At 40.9% G+C, this 21,482-nt stretch overlaps 2 protein-coding genes across 5 annotated transcripts in view; one reads left to right on the top strand and one right to left on the bottom strand.

Moving 5' to 3' along the window:
- The window catches only part of RALBP1 (ralA binding protein 1), a 36,727-nt gene extending 23,540 nt beyond the window's left edge, over positions 1–13,187 (top strand). The window contains exons 3-10 of the mRNA XM_086740621.1: positions 4,192–4,635; positions 6,464–6,813; positions 8,272–8,433; positions 8,898–9,029; positions 9,553–9,660; positions 10,432–10,553; positions 10,962–11,085; positions 11,351–13,187. Coding sequence (XP_086596747.1) covers positions 4,192–4,635; positions 6,464–6,813; positions 8,272–8,433; positions 8,898–9,029; positions 9,553–9,660; positions 10,432–10,553; positions 10,962–11,085; positions 11,351–11,614 — 1,706 coding nt within the window. The 3' untranslated portion in view covers positions 11,615–13,187. The remainder of the gene's footprint in view (positions 1–4,191; positions 4,636–6,463; positions 6,814–8,271; positions 8,434–8,897; positions 9,030–9,552; positions 9,661–10,431; positions 10,554–10,961; positions 11,086–11,350) is intronic.
- A 6,444-nt stretch (positions 13,188–19,631) lies between these two features.
- Positions 19,632–21,482, bottom strand: part of PPP4R1 (protein phosphatase 4 regulatory subunit 1) — a 61,935-nt gene continuing 60,084 nt past the window's right edge. For all 4 annotated transcript variants that reach the window (XM_086740628.1, XM_086740629.1, XM_086740627.1 and 1 more), the window contains one exon: positions 19,632–20,720. In XM_086740628.1, coding sequence (XP_086596754.1) covers positions 20,557–20,720 — 164 coding nt within the window. In that variant the 3' untranslated portion in view covers positions 19,632–20,556. The remainder of the gene's footprint in view (positions 20,721–21,482) is intronic.

The following is a 21,482-nucleotide window of genomic DNA, read 5'->3' as shown; positions in this document are numbered from 1 at the left end:
TCTAAATTGAGTGTTAACCTCTTTCTTGTTCCTCTGAGTTGCTGAGTTGAGGTTCTAGTGATCCACCACTCTCTGCAAGGTATGACCAGTCAGAAGATACCAGCCTATTCTCTTTTCCGTCATCTTAAGAGATTTTTCTCCAAAATAATTTCTGCTCAGGAATGTGGTCATCCAGCAGCCATGCAAAAGCTCTAATAGTATTCCCAACTGTTCCAGGTAGAATGATCACATGATAAGTTGTCTTTGTGCTTATGATCCTTCATTTCTGTGCAGAGTGCTAATGGAGGTGGATTCTACAGTAGCAGTGGATATTACATGTCTATAGGGGGAGGTTTGTTGGGAATTGTAAGGAGGCTGTTGCCATCCTACAAAATAACCAAGTAGCTGCTATTGCAAACACAACTTTTTTTTTTTGCTGGTTTGGTCTGTGGAGAAGCTTTGAATACTGTTTCCAGATCTACAGAATAAGAAGTTACTAGAATTTTCTACCCAGGGTAAACATTAGAGGCTCTTCATATCAAGGTTTATCTTTGTGTTGCTACATCCTATGCTACTGACAAATTACTATGTATACCTATGTACCACTGTATTTATTTAGCAAAGTACTATTTGCGAACAGTTTAAATGTCTACCTTTCAATGCCAGTAATTATTTTACATCAAAATAAAGTAAGACGAGTCTCATATTTCAACTTCATTTGCTCTCCTTGCATAGGGCTGCAGAGTAATCTGAATGCAGAATTTGTTTGGAGTGCTGTGCATATAGCAGTGAGTTGAATGAGTATTAAAAGCGAATCGATTGAGTTGGAAGTTAGATAGTAGATAGTAAGTGTTGGTAGTGTCTGTGAGTTTGAAGTTTCTGTTAATAACAACAATATACCTTGTGAGTGAGGAGAGGAAATAGAAGCCATCTACCCAAGCTCATTATGCATACATGTGTGTCCTACCTTTTTTTGAGAAATGGTATTCGTTGATGGCAATTCCTCTGAGAAACTGAAATTAGTTAACTAATGCTAGCACTAGTCATATTTAGTCACATTTGACCTACTAATTCTTCCATATGTAAAAGCGATCCATGTTTTCTTTCAGTGGATTAATTACAGAGGCATGCAGATTTCTCAAGGGAGCCAAAAGCAGATGTAGAGGTATAAATTACTTTAAAACTCATCAGAGACCTGATGCGCAAAATGTATCTTGTGGTAGGTTTAGTAAGTGGCGGTGCTACGTAACGCAACCCTTTGTGTTAACAGTAAATGCTCTAGCATGAATTTATAGCTTCATTGCAATCTATGTTGCAGGAGAAGTATTCCCCAAGTGTGCAGACTGATAGAAACAGCGGCCTCACTGCATGACAAAGCTTTTAAACCTCTAAGTTAGATTTTTGCAAAGTGACACTGGAGTTTATTTTTTAATTATTTTTAAAAGACATTTCCATAATTTTCAGGAAGATAAGGGCTATACTTGCAACATCACATTTAAAATAACTGCAGTGAAGGCATGCTTGTGGAAGATCTGATGAAGCCCAAGCAAGACACTGGCAGATAGTCCAGGCATTATGTGAGTGAAATTGGAGTATTTATTAAATTAGAGTGATGGGAAAATGCAGATTACTAGTACTAGAAGTCTTGAGGAAACAGTGAACAGAAATATCTGTTTACTAACAGCAGGTAATACTTTTTTCCACATTTAAAATAACCTGATTTGTCAAGTGCTTTCAGTAATGTTTCTTCTGCATAAATTTAGGTTGTTAGTATTTCAATATATTCTATCACTGGTGAAAGGAATAGAGTAATTTTATTACTAGAAGTATGGTTACTTCTAAAGAAAATTGTGTTACTTCTAAAGGAAATTGTGCTACTTCTCTGAAAGTGTGGGAGATTCTGTGTGAGTTTGTAATTAGTATATATTTCTAAAGTTTGTTGACTTATGTTACTGAGACAAATTAAAATAGACTGTATTTAACTTGCTCCTTCATGTCTTCTCATGAAGTCAAGAAATACCAGTTTCAGTAACGTGCTGTTGCTGGTGTTACATTACCACAGATCTAGAAAAGCACCAAGGTTTGTGTTGCAACATGGAGTGCTGAAACGTGTAGGGCAGGTGCTCTGTTGGTGGAGCCGACCTCCCAGCTTGGGTCCCCTGTGCTGCCCCAGAGGACGCGCTGATGCAGTTAGTAGTGTGGGGGGGGGCAACCCTGCGCTGTCGGACTGGGAGCTGTTACAGCCACCCACCAGGAAAGATTGAGGGCAGATTGTTCTGGGCTCTGTCTGGTGAAGATCGGACTTTGTGTTTGGAAAATACATCTGTAAACCCCATCTTGAAGCTCAGTGCCAGTCCCATCTCATTCTCACAAAACACAACGGTGATGTGTGCTTCTCCTTTGTCCTGTAGCTGGTGCATCAGCAGTTATTTCTGTATCAGAGTGAGATTTGAATCCTTAGTTTATGCACTACAGATTTCCTTACCTATTTCTGGGTTTAGTTTGCAAAAGAAGGGAGTGATGGTATAGCCAGTAAACTGGGAGGATGAGACCTGGTTGGCAGTTGTCCTCCAGTTAACATTTGCATTTTTAAATTAAAATTCACTTAGAAAGCAACACAGCTACAATCTTTCTCAGTCTTCTATGAAAGTGCATCTTTGGTAGTCCTAGGGAAGAGTCCAGGATGTGAAGGGTGAGCTGATCAGACAGTTGTAGTTATTTTATGGCAGTTCCATGCTTTAATACATTTCTTATGTTTATCTGACTATTAAAAGTTACCTTCTACAGACTAGCCAAGGAGGCTTCAGAATACAGACGGCTCTTTGGATGTGCTGAAATAATGCTGGGAAACTCTGCAGCCTAGTATAGTTCAGAATTGGAATAATAAAAGACTGAATGCCCCTTAGTTCTTTTGCACAAGATCTTTCACCTGTAAAAATTATAGCCTTTAATCTTGTCCGTGATGCGCTCTCTTGTAATCTAAGGACATAATTTTGCACCACCCGAAACTATTCATGCAGGAAGAGCACTTGGCTGCTGGTGTGCTTCCTCACTTGGGCAGAGGTGCTGCCTGTGGGTAGTGGAAGAGCCTCAAAGGATCTGCATAACTGGGGCTTCACACTGAAGCAAGAGCTTGCTGCCCACTGCCTTGGGGCAACTGGCTGGTGCAAATGGCATGTGAAATGTCGTCTTTGTTCACCGGGTTTCAGGCTTACTTTTCTTATATGGGGTACTGTGTATGTAAAATCACTATTAATTGACTTGGAAGTTGTGTTGGTTTGTATATTGTTGGGGTTTGTTGTGGGTTGGTTTTTTTGTTGAGGTTTTTTGGTGTTTTGGGGTGTTTTGTTTGGGGGTTTTTTTGGGTTGTTTTTTTTTTTTTTTTTTTTGTAATCCACCTTTTAAAGATTTTCTTGTTCTTGCCTGAAGGATAGGCAGGGCTAGCTGCAGAGGCGTAGTTAATAAAAGCGCTGGTGCGCGTTTTAGACGGCACTTGATATTTTGCTGCTGAAGCAGCGTGCTGCGCCCATGGACTTGTTTGAAGCTCTCGCATATGCTTTTTAAGGCAAATACGCACCTTCACTGACAGGTATCGTGCTAGTGGTACTGGAATTGTTTTATTAATCTAGTGGAAAAGTAAGTGTGCTTTGACTTTTTTTTTTTTCTTTGGTATTTTATTTGCATTTGAAACTTTATTAACTTCATACTTATCTTAAAATTCATATTATTCTGGAAAGGTATTGGGGAGTTAAGTGGCTGAATTTTAGTTTGTTCTAAATAGAAGTTTGTTAGACTGGTGTGTATGTAGTAGATGATCCTTAACAGCAACTCTTATACTGTTGATTACAGGAACATAGAGAAGTTGCCAGTTGTTTTTATTTTGCATTTCCTTGACTATTAGATGGGAAACTAGCCCATAAGATGGACATTGCTATTATGAGTAAGTATATAAAGTATTAATTGTTTAGATCGTTCAGGAGCTGCGTGGTTTATCTTTGATGTGATTATGCAACCTTGATTTAATCCTTGTCCACTTAATTGTGTAACAACTAAAGAAAACCTTCTGAAGAGTCAGGCGGGCGCTATGTTAATGTTGCTTCTTCTCTCTCCTCCTCACCTATTACTTCTTGTTCTCTCCCTGTTACAATATGCTGTCTAGAAACTAAAGAGACTTACAGCTCTCCTTTTGCCTTCTCTTCCTTTGTCTAATAGCGGAAGGTTATGCCGCATTTCAAGAGGACAGTTCTGGTGATGAAGCTGAAAGTCCTTCAAAGTTGAAGAGGTCCAAGGGAATACACGTCTTCAAGAAACCTAGCTTTTCAAAAAAAAAGGAAAAGGATTTTAAAATAAAAGAGAAACCCAAAGATGAAAAACATAAGGAAGACAAACATAAAGAGAAGAAGTCAAAAGACTTAACTGCAGCAGATGTTGTAAAACAGTGGAAAGAGAAGAAGAAAAAGAAGAAGCCAATTCAGGAGACAGAGATACCTCAAGTGGATATTCCAAGTCATAGACCCGTGTTTGGCATTCCTTTGTCTGATGCGGTTGACAGGACCATGATGTATGATGGCATCCGCCTGCCAGCAGTTTTCCGTGAATGTATAGATTATGTAGAGAAGTATGGCATGAAGTGTGAAGGCATCTACAGAGTTTCAGGTACTCTGGGCACACTGACATGCAGGTTCCTAAGGTCTTTACTTGCAATTTACTTATTATTTTACCATTTTCAACACCTAGAGACTCTATTTATAGCTGCATTAATTGTAATTATCCAAAAGATAACCAGGTAGCTAGAGTTAAGCAAACCCATAGGTCTGAAGTACCTGAAGAGTTGCTAACATGGTGGTACTGCTTAATGGCAGTAAAAATAGACTTGGTTTGGCCTTTTGTGATAGGATGGTAATGATGAATAAAATGTGTTAGTATGGCCAGCTTTTTTTTTTTTTAACTTCTGCATTAAAAATACAATGCTAGTTGACTGCAAAAGCAAAGATGACATATAACCATTTTATTACTTAAACTTCCCACTAACTTTTTTCCAGTTACTTCCATTGTATGATTTTTTTTTTCTTAAAAACTTATTTTCTGTGACCAAATACACTAGTAAGCAGAAAATACAAGTTTCACTACTTAAGCTTAGGAACAGAAGGCTAATTAACCATGGTAGTTGCATAACACCAGCTTACATAAGGGAAACATCAGTTTTAGTCACATTAAACAAAACAATCCTTTATTTGTGAACTGCATCTACAATATAACTCATGTGGGTTCTTTCATGGGTATGTTTAAGGGAGCAAGAACAAGTGAGAAAAGGAATTTGAGGAAGAGCATTTGAAACAAGGTGCCTAGCACTGTAAAACAGTAATCAAATGATTTTAAAGGCTTCATTAAGTGGTTTTCATGCTGTCGATCTGCGTGGTATTTGGTAGGCAGGCATAAATACCACAGCAGCTTAAGCAGTTTCTTCGTTTTGCCTATTGGAACATTCTGGTTGCGTGTTTTTTCAAGACACAATGTGCTGGGAATTTTAACGGAAGAAGGCGTGTTTTTCATAAAGCATTTTTGATGTTTGTACTTTCTAGGTGTTCTCCAGTGCAACAGCACCCTCTTGCGTGTGTAAGATTGTTTAAATTGAGAGCTTAGAGAGACCATCGCAGTGGCTTAACAACCTACCAGCCATTGCGATTACTGACTTGGATGTAAAACTGAGCATATTACATCTGGCATTTACCATGGGCTGAGTGCACCCAGTGTTGCTGCTTGTATATGAGCCAAGCCATGGCAGCACGTTAAGTCCGTGTAACTCCAGTGGGTGTTTGAGCTTTAAGAGTGAAATTTCCCTGAGTTTGGAAAGATTGGAATGTCACCGCGTTATAAAAACACCTTACAGAAAATCTTGGCTGGGTTGAATAGTTGTGTGAGCACACCTTTATTCATGCAGTGCCTCAAATCAATAATCCTGTGTGAGATTCCTCCACTGAGAAGGGCCAGCTGGAAATCTGGAAACTAAAAAGTGTGGGGTTTGTTTTGACAGAGGAAAGCTGTTATGGTTAGAAGTTGTTGCACAATATTTGAGTTGATCACATATTTGCCACTTGGCTTACGGTTGCGTAATTGAACAGCCTGAGAGATGCTGAGTGCAAATACACAATTGATTGTATGTTCCCCTGCCCTTCCTCACTCTGTTTTATGTTCCTTAGTGCAAGGGAATGCTGGCACCAGTTCTGAGTCAGAACTTCAGCAGTGCTGTGTTTTTGCTTCATAGAAGTAGTCAGTGCCTTTAGAAGCAGTGATCACGTAATTTTGAGTCATGCTTTTAACTTCGTTACATGTGGATAACCTTTAAAAGGTATTCCTCAATTAGCTGAAATTTTAAGGAGAAGTGAAATAAATGCATCTCAAAATGAAAAAAAAAAGTTTAAATATAACTATTACACGTTTATGGTTGAAGATTACTCTTAATTCTTGATCTAAATATTTTAAGGAATAAAATCAAAAGTTGACGAGCTAAAAGCAGCCTATGATCGAGAAGAATCTCCCAACTTGGAAGAATATGAGCCCAATACAGTAGCCAGCTTGCTGAAACAGTACCTACGAGAACTGCCTGAAAATTTGCTTACCAAAGAGCTAATGCCCCGCTTTGAGGATGCTTGTGGGAAGAGCACAGAAGCTGAGAAAGTTCAGGAGTGCCAGAGGTTGCTGAAAGAGTTGCCAGAGTGTAACCATCTCCTAATTTCTTGGCTGATTGTGCATATGGACCATGTTATTGCAAAGGAACTGGAAACAAAAATGAACATCCAGAATATTTCTATAGTTCTCAGCCCTACTGTCCAGGTACGTGCACCACACAGCAAGTGTTAGAGCAGAACTTCAGCCCAAGAAAGACTTCTTTGTAGGAATTCTCTTGCAGGTGGGAATCAGGTATTGTCTGATAGAGTTAGGCTAAATTACAGCTTCTCTTTATACCTTGGGAACCTAAAATGCTGGGAAAGGGGGAACAAAAGGCTTTCTGAATGTGAGCCTGCATACTATGGGTCTGATATTTGTGTTATTATGAGAGTATTACAAAGAAAGAAAGACTGCTGTCAGGGTTTTATTTCTGTTGTGAACAGAAGTAATTTAATGTTGAATTCATCCAATAATTCATGCAGACAGACAATGTCTGTGGGCTTTAGATTCACTGATAATGTAGTGAATACTGTATTGTTGCTTAATTTTAACATCAAGCCAATGAACTCTGTCCTGCAAATAGATCTTCCTGGTGCAGTAATGACTTGGGTGTAATGGCTTTGGTGTCTGCAGTCAAATGGCTGGGGAAAAAACAACTGACTTAGTTTTTCAGGAAGGTTTTGTTGTTTCTGGATCGATTAATTCCTTAATAAACATCTTGGAAATATTTAATTTAAATAAAGCTCAGAAGTAGTTCTGTGCATAATGGAATCATGGCATTAGTAGGTGTGGGTCTTCCATAAGAAAACCCATGCTTTAGAAGAGCTTGGCTTCACAATTAAGAGTCTAGGTGGAGGCCCAGTTGCAAGAGGGCTGGGTATTATTCTTGGCTATTTTGCTGTACCAGACACTTTCTAGCTAACAAAGAAGTAACAATTAATGTAAAACAATGCAGGTCCAATCATGTGTTGTTGTTAAGCAGATGTTAGCAATTAAAATGCAGGTAGTGACAGAACTCTGATCAATCTTTCAGGATAAATTTTTGAATTTTTAATGGAAGATATAGTGCCAGAATAAATATTTGCGTCTGTCTCATGTTGAAACAAGGAATAGTACTGTAGCAGCTCCTTTCAAACTGCTTTTTCTACTCTTAAATTATCTGAGAGAGAAGTTGCAGAAAATATTTGCAGTTTAGGGGAGAAGAGAGAAGGTGGCCAGCAACCAGCCATAGCGCAGTATAGTTGGTGCTGCCTCTTACCTACTGCGGTCACTAACTGACCTTTACATGAGTAAAATGAAAGATGTAATACATTTCTGTATCTACCAGTGATGGAAATAATTGTGGTAGGTTACAGCTTGTGAACATTCTGAGTGAGTTTAGCATGAAAATGCCTCACACAGGTGAGGGAGACAGTGAAGTGATTCTTTGAGACAGCACTGGGTCATTTAAAGTATCATTATTAATACAGATTTTAATCTCTTTGGACAAACTAAGATGACTATGACCCACAGAAAGGCCTACTAAAGGCTGTTGTGTTTCTGAAGAAAGATTCTGTGCTTCACAGATAAAGATGATGTGAATAAATCATTTGAACTGGTATTTTGTCTGTCCTTTCTTTGCAGATCAGCAACCGTGTCCTGTATCTATTTTTTACACATGTTCAAGAGTTCTTTGGGAACGTGACCCTAAAGCAGGTGACAAAACCTCTTCGCTGGTCAAATATGGCAACAATGCCAGCACTTCCAGAAACACAGGAAAGCATCAAAGAAGAAATCAGGCGACAGGTTGGCAATTAGTTCAGCATTTTTCTGCTTATCTTTGCCATGGCTTTTATACATGCAGTGGTAAATTCTCATAAGTAACATACTGTTTAATTCTATCAATCACAATTGTCCTGTCAGTGCAGACCACTGGAAAGACATTGGTGATAATCCTGCCGATTTCATGTGTGGAAGGTTGTTATGGTCATGCGATGATTATAGCTGTGTCGCATGGATTGCTTTGCTATGTAGTTCAATACTCTTATGATAGGAGGAAGGTTAGGAGAACACGTTAGAGAGTGTGGTTTCTTTAATACTGCTCTTCAGCTAGCTCTAGAACATGTGCTGAGTGTATGTTAACACTTGTTGGCTGACATGTCAAGCTTTGAAAACCAGAACTCCAAGCCTGTTGCCACAAAGCCAAGTTCTTTTGAGTCTGCCCTGCTGTGATATATTAAAGACACTGATTTCTTTGGCAATGTTTCTAGGAGTTCCTCCTGAACTGTTTACACAGAGACTTGCAGGCAGGGATAAAAGACTTATCCAAAGAAGAGAGACTCTGGGAGGTGCAAAGAATTTTAACAGCTCTTAAGAGGAAACTGAGAGAAGCTAAGAGACAGGTGGGTAACTTTTCTATTTATTGGCCAAACAGCTAAATCATGGATCCTTAATGCAGAGGCACTCAGATCAACCCACATTTCAGTCTTCTTACTGCAGATTTTTTCATCTTAACTTTACAGGGCTGAGAAGTGATTGCATGTTCTGGTTAGCTGTCTCTCCCTAGGGACAGCAAGATCTTCACACTCCTTCATAGCTGTTTACAAAAAAAATACGTATGATTGATTAAAAATTTAGTGTTTGACAGAGCATGTATTCATTATATGCTTCAAACAGTGTGTCCTGGAATACCAAGAGCAATTACTGGAAAACTGAAGGTTAACAAACTTCAGGAGCATATGTGTTTGTTTTTCTTTTAAACTGTCATATGTCCCAGAGAAGGGACAGACCTTGCTGAAAACTTTCAGGACAATCGGGAAGGTGATTCTAAATTTGGAAAACAATACATTCAAAAAAATCTTCTTTACAGAAAATAGTGTGACTGGGGAAGCTCTCCTTTTAAAAGTTGTTCTCTTTCTCTGGCAGGAGTGTGAAACAAAGATTGCACAAGAAATTGCTAGCCTTTCAAAGGAGGATGTCTCCAAAGAAGAAATGAATGAGAATGAAGAAGTTATAAACATTCTGCTTGCACAGGTAGGTGGCAGGCACTTACCTGTTTGTCTGCTGGTATTTCTCTGTTCCATATCTTACAGAAATATTAAATGCTTTTGTTCTTTCTAATGCAATGCCAAATTGAAGGCTTAACAGGGTCTCTCTGTCCATTAAAATACAAGGCTTTGTTTTAATGGTTAATAAAGTAGGGAAGGAATACTGACTGCAGGAGTGAACCCAGCGCTGAGCAGATGCTTGTTAACAGCAGAAAGGAGACACCATGCAACAAATAAAAAACATAGCCTTTGTTGCTGATGTACTTAGAAAGCACTTCCAAATCTAACCCATTTTAATACTGTTAACTACTTCCCTGCTGATCAAAGGAAGTAAGGCAACTATTTTGGCTTTTTTGCCTGCCTTTGCTTCCCTCAGTAGCTTTGATCTTCTCTCCACTCTACTTTCCTCCTTATATTCATCTTCAAGGACGTATTTTATACTTCAGTTTTTCTAGTTACTTTACTGGTTAGCCAGAGCTTTGCCCTGTGATTTAAGGACACAGGTAGCCACACATGCCAGAATTTGGTGTGTCATCTCCACAATTATTCAGTACAGTGACTGCCTTAAGGAGTCAGACCAGACATTGATGGTTTTGAACTTACATTTGCTTTGAGGTCTTGATGAATCGGAGTTCAAAGCAGGCATGCTAACCACTTCTACTGAAAGTATTTCAGAGAACAGCATCATCTCATACTTATCATATGTTCCTGTATGAAATAAAGTCAAGGCCTTAAGTGAACTAAGTGGTCATTGCAGGAGAATGAGATTTTAACGGAACAAGAAGAACTGCTGGCCATGGAGCAGTTTCTGCGGAGACAGATTGCCTCGGAGAAGGAAGAAATAGATCGCCTTCGAGCAGAAATAGCTGAAATACAAAGGTAAAAGGGAGATTGCTTGCATCAGAGCTCCCACCAGGCAAGCACTCTGTGATTGAAAGTACATATATGCTCTTCTGAAATAATACTCTAAACCACACTTAAAAATTCACCCTATGAACATCACATTTGAAAGCTGCCTCTTTTTATTGAAATCTCAGCAACTTTGGACCTTTCAGGATATTTTCTGTTAGTATAACAAAGGAATTGTCATATAAAGTAAACTAGACCCTGTGCACTAAAAAAAATAATCCCCCCAAGAAAGCACTGGTTTATTAAATTAAGCTTTGAAAGGAAATTCTTATTTTGTTTCTAAAACCATTACAGATTGTTCAGTGGATGTAAGTTCTCTTTTACACTGCTACAGTTCTGGCAGAGTGTTTAAATTGGTGTTTGTCATTGGGCTTTTAGTCGCCAGCAGCACGGCCGAAGTGAAACCGAAGAATATTCTTCTGAGAGTGAAAGCGAGAGTGAAGATGAGGAGGAACTGCAGGTCATCCTGGAAGATCTGCAGAGACAGAATGAAGAACTGGAGGTAAGATTTAAGTCAGTAGTAATTGATGCTTTTCTTCTTAGTGGTTACTTGGTTTAGTCTGGGCAGTAATTTTTGCACATGTGCAGACTGGTAGTTTTGCATCAGTTTTGCCTAGGATGAAACCTACGTGCTCCGTTTTAAAATCACTGTTACATGCAAGTCTGCACTGCTGTCTGGGCTGGGAGCAAATGCAAAGCAGCCACCCCTTTGCTACAGCAATTCTTTGTCAGGAGGAGTCCTGACATTTGTTTTCCTTACTTAAAAGATAAAGAACAATCACCTGAACCAAGCGATTCACGAGGAGCGAGAGGCCATCATTGAACTGCGGGTACAGCTTCGACTACTGCAACGAGCTAAATCGGAGCAGCAGGTGCAGGAAGAAGAGGAGCCAGAAAAACGCGGGGGTGTTTCTCAGCAGCAAAGAGACAGTGTCCTGGAGACAAAAGCAGCCAAAGAGCAGCCAAAAGCAAGCAAGGAGCAGCAAGTCAAGCCATCACCAAGTAAGGACAGGAAAGAAACTCCGATTTGATCCGGCTCCTTGGATATGCATAAAATCAACTGAACTGTGCAAATTACTGTAATTTGAATCAAACTGCACAAATTATTGCTGGCCGTGTACATTCTGTAAAGAAACTTTTCTTTTAAGCCCTGGAGACTTTTGTCTCTAATACCTGTGGCTTCTACTCATCAGACTCAGGTGAGTTTGTAGAGGCCAGAAGAGTTTTCCAGTTAGTATCAGATTATTTCAAGACTGGTTTCCTTCAGGTGATTTAAAATAATTCAGTAACAGTTTTATTTTAAACCAAAATCATTAATCTACATTCATTGGAGCAGAATTGGAAGATCTCATTTTCAGTAAATAAACAAAAAACCCACCCACACATACTAATTATTTGCCTTGTGAATCTCATCCTCATTCACCATTATTTCTGCTTATTAACCTAGTCACTTCTTGCTTGTGCCTTTGATACCTTTCTGATGCAGATTATATACAAGGGAGCTTTAAATTTATTCTGGGTTGGCTGATAAGTCAGGAGACTGCGGGGTATCGTGTTTACCTAACATGCCCGTAAGCTTCTTTTTTTTTTTTTGTTCTGAGATGTACTGAATAAATATAAAAACTTGAGAGATGTTATTTATGTCCCTGTCTGATGGAAATGGAAATGTTCATCAAGAGCTGTTCATGTCTTCTAGCGATGTAGGTAACCCATTGGCTCATTTATAAGCCACCATCGTCATACCTGGTTAAGACAGGCTGTGTCCACACTGGTGCTGTACAACCAAGAGCTTTTTCTTCAGCCATTTAAAATGTTTCAGTCCCTGGTAGAAAGCCACCGGTGGATGCTTTAGGCAGTGATGGGGATGGGTTGTGTCACGTAAGACAGATCTGCCTGACAAAGCAATACAGCATTTCCCTCCACAGAAATGCAAGTCACTTGTGCTTTCCAAATAAGCCTGAAGAACCATGCCAACGGGAGGCACCGGAGGTTCAGCAATAGCCTCTCTTTTTTTCGTTGTTTAAAACACCACCACCAACTTGGGACTTGCTTTTGGTTTGGCTGCTTTACCGCATTTACCAGTGGAAAGCCTCCAGCCACACTGGCATTTAAGGGCCATTTAATGTTTCAGAGAGACTCATGCATTGATTCATGTATAGACAGCAAACTCCACAGAGTGCAGATAGGCTATCTTATTTTTTAATCCGGATATTTATTTTCAGCACCTGTTGGATGTGGTTGTATTCTTTCTCTATTGCACTGTTGTGAATCATTGGCCATGATTTGATTTTGTACAAATAATGCTTTGATATGTTATAGAAAACAGCATAGTATTTTTTTAAAATTTGGAAAAAAGTTTATAAACACAGAAAATGTGGTCAGATGACAAATGTTACTAAAGCATTCTCCCTTGCCTTCGTTACATACATTTTATATTTGCTGGCAATATTTAAACTTTTTGTTTGTTTAATTCACACTAATTCCTATTGAATTGTCATGGATTTTTCTAATGTTCTTCAGACAAATCTCGTAATGTTGGTTAACTTTTATTTTGTTAGGATTGTATTTATCAAGCAAATAAATTCAACAGCCATTTGAAAGTAATTATTTCTAACTTATTTACTTCATAATGCAAATGATAGTTATTCTGCCTGGGTAGCTACCTGAAGTAGAAGTTTATATGAAAAATGAATTCAGGCTTTCTTAATAGCTCTCCTGAAAGAACATTGTCTGCGACTGAAGTTTAATTTGATCAAATTGAAGATTTTAAAACTTTGTTTCTCTGTTACTATGAGAGATTGCAGCTGCGAAGGTAGAAACCATCCTATTTATTCACCTCAGTGCTTTCAGCACATGAACAGTGTTCTTTCGCCTGCAGCCTTACACTGCAGTTGCAGTGTGTTGCCACTGAAGTCTTAAATGGAGGTGGAATTGCTGCTCCTTCAGTAATGCAGCAACTCTAACCAGAAATGTAGATTCAAACGCCTGAAAGATGTTTCCCTGAAATTTTCTTTCATGCTCTTTCAAATGATATGTCCTATGATAAACAGCAGTTACTGATAAAACTCTTGTAAATGTGAGTCAGCACTGGACGATCAAACACACACTGATAGCACTGAAGCTTAATAGCCCTAGGGAAGCCCCCAGGGCAGGTGGCTGAGGCAGCAACAACCTCTGAGCTGTGGGTAAAACCACCCCTTGCAAGAGCACTGGGGGAGGGCAATGCCTCAGCCCCTCTCCTCTGCCCTACTCTGCCCAGAGGCAGGTGGGGCCATGCCAAGGCACCTGCTTCTCCTGTCCTGATCACCTCCACAAAGGGGTTTGGCTGCCCTGAGTCCCGTAGCAGCAGCATTACCCCAACGCCAGTGCTTGTCAGCACCAGCGCTTACCCCAGTGCTTGTTCTGAAAAAAGGCAGGCTAGCAGCAGGCATTTCAAAGACTGCATGCAGCAGTTGTAAATAATTAGCTGAAAAAGCCAAAGCTAATTTTGCATAAAGCAGAAAGGAATTACAATACAATAATCTGAGTGCGTTGCTCAGATCGCTTTATAAGCTGCCTTATCACTCCAAACTGCCTTACAATGAAATCCATGAGCCGCAGCACTCCAGCAATCGCCTCCCATGGCACCAACAGCAGGCTGCCTTCATGAGGCCCATACATGTCTTGAATAACCCATTTCTCTAAATCAAAGTATCATTTAAATTGACTTAAAAGAAGGCTATTTCCAACAACTGACTGCAGCGGCTGAACCTCTGTCAGACCTTTGGAGAAAATACCAGGCTGGCTTACCTTTACTGAAGTAAGGAAACAACAGTGGTGTTAGTTCCAGTGTTCCGAACTTAACAAAAATTTTGTGACCGTTTAGTGTGGCCCATCTGCTTTCCTCTTGAAAATCTAAGTGTTTCCACCACAGAGCATTACTTCAGAGAAGAGGGGGATGATGAGACAGGGGACAACTACATTCCGTACCAGTTTTTATTGTCCTTTTCAACACAAACCTGGAACAGTCTGTCACATCAGGAGTAAGAAGCACCACAGAAACGGGTCACCAGGTCACAAATCTGGGTTTTGCCAGCAGCAGTTTAGTGGCATCAAACTGAACATGTGACAGCTTTTATACTCGTAACTTACTGAAATACTGCACCTGTACGACGAGCCAACTTCAGACATCTTGCATACCAAGCAGGTTTTTTTTTCCCCCCAATAGTCTTTTTACTCTGAAAAACAGCAGCCTGAAGTGAACTGGTACTTGCCTGAACACTTGAACAGGGTGGGAGGTTTTATTTATTGAAAGAAAAAAAAAAAAAAAAGAAAAAAGAAAACCCACAAACCATGAGCAGTATTCCTCTCAGATCACATCCCTACCACAAGTCTAAAACCACCAACTTGTGTCCAGCACCTTGCAGGGTTCCAGCCATCCTTCCAGGCTTCCTGGGCTCTGCATTATCCACACCAGGTCTCCGATGCCGGCTCAGCTTCATTTTCACGGAAGCAGAAGCTGCCAGTTCTGGTGCAATTCTGAAAGGTTTCCTCTCCAGCGCAGGCAGGTACACTGAAAGGGTGGCATGGACCTACAAGGAACCATTAGGGCTTCCAGAAATGCATCGTCCTTTAAGGTGAACAATAAAGGACCACTGCACAGGAACCTTCCACCTCCATCACTCATTCCAGTACCAGCACTGAGGGGATTCATTTTTCTTTTGTGTCCCACCAGGTTAACGAGCCAAGTCTCATTTTTAAAGTCTATGTGCTAAAGCCAAGAATTTTACACCTATGTAAGACTATTCTCTTTAAATTTAAAAAAAAGCATCAGCCTGAATCTCTGCCAAAACCAGGTTTGACCAAGCTTAATCTGTTAAGGTTTTAATTTTTCAGCATGCAGCTCTGACTCATAGTGCTTCATCTGCAGGGGGAAAAATGCCTCATCCAGACCAAATATGTCTCACATTCAACAGCACAAGTTCTCTACAGCGCTCTTTAAAACACGCTCCGACAGCAGAAGCCAGCAGCACTGTGCTCCATACCAGAGAACGGCTGCCAGTCCTTCCTGTCCCGGGAGACGAGGCGCAGCCCTACTAGCAGAGCCTCAGCCAAGCCCCTGGCTGCTCCTCCATCCCATCACAGATGTGGATACCCAAAGCAACGGCTGTCAACACGGACCCTCCCCGGGAGCGCTCCGTGCCTCTGGCTCAGCGCTGACCCACTCAGACACAATGGACCGGTACCAAGTTTCTTCTGGAGTTTCTTGTGCTGCTGTCTATCTTAACAATGCGAGCAAGAAGGTCTGCCAAAGGATCGTTGCAACGCATACGATTTTAACCGGACAACCCCACACCCACGCACTGAAGAATTCCCCATCTGAACTGCGAAACACAACAGTTCTCAGTACAGTCAAGTTACGGCTCGGGGCAGCAAGAGCAGCCCTTACTGCCCTGGCCGTACCCTCTGACTACACAAGAGCCACAACAGTAGCTGAGAGCCCTTCTACAACTTCTACTCACTATATCCAAAAGGGAAGTCTGTGGGAAAGAGAAGGACAGACATCAGGAAAAATACCAACACCAAATGTCACTGCATCCTAAAACTTCTAGTGCTGTTCCTCAAGTCATTTTGACTTGTCAGCAGACTGCTCCCTAGATACTCCTAGATGCTCCTCCACACCCCTCCTGTCAGGGCTGCTACATCCTCCAAAGCAGGAACGCACCGAGGCCGCTGGAGAGAGACCAATCTACTGCAAACAGGGGCTCATCAGCAGAGACCTTCCCAAATCCCTCTTCTCTGCTGGACTCCCTGGTCCAGGAGAGGAACCACAGAGCTGCCCCTCCTCGCCCACAGCCTAAAGCTCCCCTTCAGAGGGGGAAGGGAGCAGGCAGCACAGCCCTGCTTAGCTACAGCTCAGCAGACAACTGGGAAAGTCAGCAGTCGAAACATTTTGATTTGACAGGTGGGAATATTGCACCCAAGATTTCTGCACCAAGGAACGCAGTTTGCTCATGAGGAAGAGATCTGCCTGACAGTCCCCGGCTCCTGTTACTGCACCCTCCCTCACACAGAACCTCAAACTAGTACCGTGAGCCACTGCCTCTTCTGTCACAGTGCAGGGCCTCGAGGTAGACGGGCAGGACGTCTCTGCTGAAAGTCCTGCTTATGGGAAACAACACTGTCAGGCACAAAGGTCCAGAAGGTGACCCAAAAAAAAAAGGAAAGAAAAAAAAAGAAAAATACAAAACCCCTCAGTCAAGGGGTCAGAAGAAACAACTGTGAAATAAACAGCCAAGAAAAGAGAAATGGCTCAGCCCCCATTTGAGACTTGGTTGTCACCTTACTCAAAACACAGGACAGGCTTCACTGTTGTCCCCTCTGCCCATCCACTACGAGTTCAAATCAGCCATCTGTGAACCCTGACCTCTAACAGTGCAGAGGAAAGGGGGCAGGCACTACCAAGTATGGAACAGGTAACGGAGGGGGTGTGATCAATGGATCTGCACATGAAAGCCACCACAGCCAGACCTACACCTGCACAAGAGGGTTGCCAAGCCCATGCAAACATTTCTTTCATCTTGGCTGAAATCAGCCTGCTGCTCTGCTGTCCTAATGAACACAGGGTCTGTCCACAGGACCAAGAATTTGCACAGCTATCTGGGACATTCAAAACAGCAAAAACTGATTTCCAAGCATCAGTCGTGTCTTGGTTAAAACCAAACCACCCTCTAGAGGGTTCCACATATCTGCCAGTTTTATGGCATGAAATCCGCATGAGAAAACAGCCCTACCAAGTCCTGATGGGTCTCTGGGGAGGAACAACTGAAGACAGAACTTGCTGTGAAAAACAGCAAGCAGGAGAAAGGTAGATAATGCTATAACCAGGACATGGGAGCAAAAGAAAAAGGCATTTTCCATGAAGAAATTCCTAGAAAAGTGAGCCAAGAAATTAAATGGAAAACAATGAAAAATGCGTGTGAAGGACTGATTTGGTATTCTACCAAGACGGCGGGGGTAGAGCTATGATACTGCTCTTGGGAAACCATGGACCAACAGATGATGATTTTGGAGTCACCCCACCTTTGGGTCAAGAAATCCTGACCAAAAGAGAAATGAATTGTGGTACAAAGCTCCCATCTTTCTTCAGGGGAAGACATGCATGAGGGAATTCACCAGGATCTTTGGCAGCATTCCCAGACACTGCTGGACAGGAAACACACCTCCTTTTTTCACCACTCAGAACCGAGATGCGCATTTCCCCAAACCCCATATCCTTAGGGACAAGTTGAAGCCTGAATTCCTGACACTGCTAACACTGCCAGCATGAGAAAATTCCCTATCAGAGTTAAGCAACAGAGACCACATCCCTCAGGGTGTGGATCAAATGCTCTTGGGCAAGGCTGAGAACAAAGCAAGCCTTTCCTTCCTGTTCACTTCTTGGGAATCACCAAACGAAGCAGAAAAGAGGCAGACAGATCCATGACATGTTGAGTGAAGAAAAAAAAGGAGAAAGATGGCTATTTCTTCTCTTCCCTGAAGAGGATCTCTATTTGTTACATGTCAGGGGAATTCAGGCACTCCGCAACTGAAAACACTCGATCTTCCTTAGAAAAAAAACAAACTCTCCCTCAAATTCACAGGCCTGCACCAGTACTGAAGAAATACAACAGAGAGAAATGAAGCATCCGAAAGATCTGTCTCATTTTTCAACTTAAAAGTGTCCTACCCTTAAATAACTAGAAAATACCTAAAGGGATCAGATACAATGCTTCATTTTACTGGCCTAGGGGAACACTGTGTTAGTACAGTAACAGAATGAGGTTGGGACACGTTCATTCTGCACTCCAAACACTAGGACTTCTTCTAAGTCTCAACACTCCTCCAATGAATACTGCACTTCATTCACAGTTAGAAGATTACCTGAAGCATGCTCAGGCCTGAACAACGAGCTGATCCCCTTCACCTCAGAAATCGCACACGTGACCAAATAAACAAAGGGATTTATGTATCCTGAACAAAACGCAGAAGTCAACTGGACTTCAACACATACTTCTAAAAGTGAGAATCGTTTGGCCTGGGAGAGGACTAGTTACTTTTAGTTCCTCTAAGCATTTGCGCATGATTTCTGAACAATTGTCTGAGAAGAGGAACAGAAAACCTGATGAGAATATCGCCTATACTACAGAGACCTTCTGACCTGGGCATATAGTTGCCTTTTTAAATTTTAAACTGATTGTGAAAAGAGAAGGGACAAGCAAAGGAAAAACCTAAAACAGAGCAAAACAAAAAACCCAAACCAACCAGCCAAAAAACCCCAAACAAACCAAGCCTTAAAAAAAAACAAAAAACCCACACCCAAACAAAACAAATCAAACCCACCAACCTCCAAGGCAGACAGAGATTACTTGCATCTTGACCACCTCCATGGCCATGCTCAGGAGTGGAAAGCAGGTCTTTGGGGACTAAATAGCAACTTTCTGTTTACTACAGAAGAAACTGCAAAAGAATCTGTTTTCTCAAGAAAACAGGGTGGAGGAAGAGCCTGAGGCTGAACTGCCAGGGTATCAGGCACCTGACTGATAAGTGAAAATGTTCTGCTAAAATACATCAAAGGTAGACTGCCATAGCCATTTCTAACTCCTCAGGAAAATAAGCTTCACGCGCTTCAGGTTCCGCAGGCTGGAGGAAAGGTGATTTAAGCAAGCTGCCCCTGGAAGACACAGAAGGAGATACTGTATCAGTCATTTTAAATGAGAGGAAATGTGAGCAGTCAACAGACTGAAGGTAGATAAAGGGCAGGCTGAGCTCGCGGTTTCCTGTAAATCTGGACTGAGGCAGATATTCAGACTCAATTCAGCAAAGATGCCATTTCACGCTGCAGTGACAGATTCCCAGGCACAACAAGGATGCTTGAAAAAGAATCTAGCAAAACCTCAATTACACAGCCAAAGTACATCTGTGCTGTAGTATATTCCATGTCAAAATGCAAAATTCTTCACAATCATTGAGCAAACTCCTTGCCCCTGCAATAGCCAAAGTGTACAGAACCAGAAAGAAAAAGGCCACTTAAATTTCCAACTTATTATTTTAATGTCTTAAAAAGGTCACAAGATTGCTTTCAATATTATTAATAAATTTTATTTGGACAAGTAGAGAACAACTTGTATCACAACAGCTTTAAACAACATGATTAAAGACTGCAGCACTCCAAGGAGGCTCACAGATATGTACAGTATATGAAGAAAAAAGTTGCACCTCAGAGCTGATCATGATCAAGTTAAAAATACCTGACTTAAAGTACATGTGCTAATAAATTTCCTTTAGGTCATGACCAGCATGAAAATAATTAGGACACAGGTACTCAGCAAAGTTTTCTGCTAATGGGTACAGCAATATGCTGCATTTAAGGATTAAAATCAAATTCTAGTTTAGTGTTAGCACTGAGCCCTTAAGAGAAATCCAAATTTCTACTTTTCCCCATTTACAAACATCAAAGCTATTCCCACTTAAGGGTGTGCCTGGCCGCACACAAATCAAGTCCTTGAATGATAAAAACTTTTAGCGCTAATACTGGAGGTCTTACATCCCGGTATAAATTTGCCTGTCTGGCCATTCTGTCTATCAGTTGCTACAGAAAATACTTGCTAAGTTAACTCCTCAGGAGAAACAATGCAGGTCTCTGGAAATCACATCCTTTCACAATGAAAATGATCTGCCAATTCAAGTTTCATTTGTTCAGGAAGACAGAAGATTTAAGGCTTCGGTGGCAAAAATAATCCTCTGAGCAGTGTTTTTCTAAAGTCAAGCTGACACAGGCATGTTTACTTTTTCTTGACTTCAAATCCCTGGTATCAGGTTTAGATAACATCCACCTGTTAAGTCTGGCAAGAAATCTCTCCTTCCAAAGAGGTTGTTCTAGATCAACCATTTTAGAAGCATTTGAGGATAGTTTGTTTACAATTTTTTTAATTATAGCAACATTCATAACTTTTTAATAAGTTGACGAAGCAGTGCTCATGGCATCATCTGCAATTTTGGTACTGGCAGGGTGTATGCTTGCAAAATATTTGACATCATTGTCCTCATCCATTTGAAGCGCCATAATTGTTTGCTCCACAGCTTCTTGATGAGAGTTGGCAGAATTTAGAAAATATTCTGTAAGAGAAAATGCACGAGACTTACAGGAGGAAAAGACAGCAGATACGCAAACCTCAGCATACTATTATGAGGTTCAAAATCTCAGAAGACAGTGTATATGTATGGTCAAACTGGAATATCTGAGCAGGCACAGAATACACTTCTGAACAAACCTATGAATTCACCTTAATATAAAAAAAAAAAAACACAAACCAAAAACCTAAAAATCATTCCATGTTTCAGAGCACAGTTGCTCTAACAGTGCTGTCAGAGTACAGGATTTCTATGGTCTTTCAATATAAACGCAAGTGTGACAGGTTCCATGACCAAAAGAGGAAGAAAAAACCTGCAAGAGACTCAGAAAGAGTCTGCTTATATTTTTGATGGAGTGGAGGTATCACAAACCCATGGCCTTGCTGCTCCATTTCACTAGCAGGCTTGCCAAATAATTATCAAACAATAAAACTAAGATAACATGAAGTAAGAGTGGAAGAAATTCCAATATCTGACAGTTTCCATGAACTACACAACACATGCTGCATAAAAGCAGCGTAACTACAAACAGCTCACAGGGAGCACAATTTAGATCTGAGGTTTAAAAACTCCTGAACTGATCTTTCATAGTCTATCCCGAATCATACACAGCGCATCTTTGAGGCAGGCACTACCTGCGTTATAAGCTTACACAGCAGCAATACAGAACGGAGGTGTACCATCCTGGTGGGGAACACAAAAATAGTGATGACAGCAACAAAAATACCAATACAACATGGTAACAGG

This window comes from Chlamydotis macqueenii, chromosome 2 (assembly GCF_036417535.1).
Source record: "Chlamydotis macqueenii isolate bChlMac1 chromosome 2, bChlMac1.mat, whole genome shotgun sequence".
Taxonomy (NCBI): domain Eukaryota; kingdom Metazoa; phylum Chordata; class Aves; order Otidiformes; family Otididae; genus Chlamydotis; species Chlamydotis macqueenii.
This window is presented reverse-complemented; position numbering and strand designations above follow the sequence as displayed.